We start from the raw sequence: 3,380 nt of genomic DNA, 5'->3' as shown, positions 1-3,380 counted from the left end.
TGTGTGTGTGTGTGTGTGTGTGTGTGTGTGTGTGTGTGTGTGTGTGCGTGGCGCGTGCGTGCGTGTGTGTGTGCGTGGCGCGTGTGTGTGTGTGCGTGCGCGTGTGTGTGTGTGCGCGCGCGCGTGTGTGTACACGCGTCATGCGTGTGTGCGTACGTGCGTATGGTTTTCATCTTCTTCACATAAAGTATTTTCTATGCCAAAATCTGTTTCTTCAAATTCTTTATAATTTGGATAATTGTCAAGTTATTATATAATAGCTAATAAAGTGCTAATAAAAAAAATTGAACCATAAAAACTTTTCTAACGTCACAATATAATAGCACCGTACTACAGTAATATACTAGCGAATAAGAATTGAAATATTTAAATAAGATGTAGTTGAAGAAATACATATGTATATGCTGAGTTCCGCAAAAATATTACATAAATACCCGGTGATATTACTACGATTTTCAAAACTGTTCTATATTACACGTTCCTGGTGGACCAAATGGGATCTCAACACGGTTTGCTACGGGACAAATGGCATACGGAGATACTATGAGATTAAAGTGTTTTTTCTCGTGAAAAGTTAATGTTAAAGAAGTTTATTAACAAGTAAAAAGTAACAGCGATTTGTGAGATCGATGTTATCATTTAATAATTAATCATGAAAGATTTTGCTTAGCTCATAGTTATTTTTTATTTCTTTTAATTTTATAATTAATTGAACTTTACTTAAATACATGTTGTAAATATTATTTTAGAGTTCAGAATTAAATATGTGGCAACGGCGAGCAGCGGAACTAAGCGGACGCGGCGCCGAGTTAGAGGAAACACTATCCAAAACACAAAAAGATCTTTCGAAGGCACAAGAGGCAAATCTTAAATTGCAAAGAGATTTACGAGAGAATGCGGCGCAAAAAGAGGACCAAGAAGAACGAATAGCAACTCTAGAAAAACGATACCTCAATGCTCAACGAGAATCCACTAGTCTTCATGATCTCAATGAGAAGCTGGAACAGGAGTTGCAGCATAAGAAAGCTCAATTAAAGGTAAATCACAAATTAATCCTTATTTTCTCTTTCTTTTAATTCTAACACTCACTTTCTCTCTTATGATTAATTTAATTTACTGAAGCTTCAAGAGGAAAAAATTGCTGCTATACAAGAAAAACTAGAGCTCGCGGAACAAAAATTAGCTCAATACGCTAAGTTACCAGAGATGGAAGAGCAATTAAAGCAGAGGATGGAGGCTCTGACGCAGGTGAGGAGGCCCAACCAGGTACGCAGAGGAATCATATCATGTCACATCATCAGCTCTCCCTTTTTTTATTCCTCTGCACTTAACATTCTTAAGAATTTATATCTAGAAGGCTTATCGTTCTTGCCATGCATTATTATTAAAGTGCTCTCATCATATTTCAGTTAATTTTATCAAGCAACAATGATTTGCTGCTGCGCGCTTATATTACTATATATATGGTACATAATAACATTTAGCATACATACAGATCAAGTATTTTTGTGTACTACTGTATGTCTTTGCAATGTTTACCCTGAAATACACAAATTGCTAAATATAAATACTAGCTCAATTTACAGATTAAATTCATCTGCATCAAGAATTTTTATTTACATGATTTCTTCACATATTCTTGAAAATTAATTATGTCCTATGGTTCTATCTCATATGATTTGCAAACTGATATGATGTAGCATGAATAGTGGAAGTCAATCTCGTCTGTACAAAATCTATTATGCGTAAATAATGGATATGTTTCACATATCATGATTTATAGTGTATTACTTGTAGAATGTTTATTAATATGTGATATATTCTTCCCTGACGGAAAAATTTCTATGTCAAAGTACGCCGAAAAGTACGCCTTTCTACTTCTACGACTATGGCGTAGAATCGCGTTGTTAAACATAGAAATAACTACGCCAAGCTATGCGAAAAATGGCGTACTTGGACTTAGTTAGACATAGAAAGTACGCTAAAGTACGCGAAACTAATAATCATTACTCGTACTTCCTGAGCTACACGTTTCTATGCCGAACTACGCCAAACTATTCTTTCGTATTTGGAGAATATTTGCTAATATTTGGAGAACGTATGCTATTTTATGTTTTTTTACGTTTTTTACGCGAAGTTACACTCTACAGTCTGATAGTTGGCACAGAAATAACAACGGCAAATTACGCGTTTTTACTTGAAAAATGTAAAACAGCATATTTAGACCTAGTTAGGCACAGAAAGTACGCGCAACTAATGATCATTACATCCTGAACGCGTTTCTATGCCAAACTTCTCTAAACTGGTTTTCATTTTTTCGTAAGTATTCGGAGGAAGTATGCCATTCTACGTTTTTCTACGCAGAATCATACTCTACAATCGAATAATTGGGAAATAACTATGCCTATCTACGTCAAGCTACGCGGTTGAAAAAATTATTTCCTGAGGTACGTATTTCTATGCCAAACTATGCCAAAGTACAATACTTACTTTTTAATTTTTCCGTTTGTAACAAAGTAAGCCATTCTACGCCATTTTACGCGGAATTTTACTCATCCGTGAGCATTATGCATCACAGCCATAGCGGAGATGCATGAACTCGTAAGAATTACTTGAGAAGGAGCGCAACATTTCGCATGTGAAGTGAGCTTTCAAAGTTGGGCTTTAATATTAAAGTACCCATGCTACGAAAGAAATTCTAATTTCATCATGACAGCAACGTGATAGCATCTTGAATTCATGCCAAATGAGTCCAAGATCATGTTACTTTAAACAATACAGTGTAAATGTATAGGATATAATTTATTATATCCTAATTATTGGGTCGTCCGGAAAGTCCGTGCGTATTTTCCGGACGACCCAATATATAGGATATAATTTCGTGTAGGAAGGCGTAAATCTTTGGCATAGGAGTAGAATTCTACACCAAACTACTTCCATGATTCATTCACATACTTAGGTGCAGTTTTTAACGTAGTTAAGCGTATCGGGCATAATTAGGAGCATATTTTCTGGCATAGTTTGCCATTGTTTAGCGTTGTTTGGCATATAAAGGCATGAATCGGCTTACTTTGGCATAGAAATAGAATTCTATGCCAAACTACATCCATGTGTTCCAAAGTATTTAGGAATAGTTTTTGGCGTACTTTGGTATAGAAACTTTTCCGCCAGGATTTATTCTATCTTTTTGCTCATATGGATATAACACACTTATTTTCTTATTACTATAATAGAATATTGCTACAATAGAATATGTCATTCAGATTAAATAAGAATATTAAACTAATTACATAGATACATATATACAGGGTGTCTCATAAGTTTTGACCAATCGCTTTTGTGTATATAAAGCAGACTAAACTAAATCGAAAAATCCTTTG

The 3,380-nt window shown here is 35.0% G+C and overlaps 1 protein-coding gene across 1 annotated transcript in view; it reads left to right on the top strand.

Moving 5' to 3' along the window:
• The window catches only part of LOC108746557 (liprin-alpha-1), a 306,428-nt gene that overhangs the window by 214,510 nt on the left and 88,538 nt on the right, over positions 1–3,380 (top strand). The window contains exons 8-9 of the mRNA XM_018483406.1: positions 750–1,037; positions 1,123–1,266. Coding sequence (XP_018338908.1) covers positions 750–1,037; positions 1,123–1,266 — 432 coding nt within the window. The remainder of the gene's footprint in view (positions 1–749; positions 1,038–1,122; positions 1,267–3,380) is intronic.

The sequence above is a fragment of the Trachymyrmex septentrionalis genome, unplaced genomic scaffold (assembly GCF_001594115.1).
Source record: "Trachymyrmex septentrionalis isolate Tsep2-gDNA-1 unplaced genomic scaffold, Tsep1.0 scaffold178, whole genome shotgun sequence".
Lineage (NCBI taxonomy): Eukaryota > Metazoa > Arthropoda > Insecta > Hymenoptera > Formicidae > Trachymyrmex > Trachymyrmex septentrionalis.
Note: the sequence above shows the minus strand (reverse complement) of the source record. Positions and strands in the feature narration are given on the sequence as shown.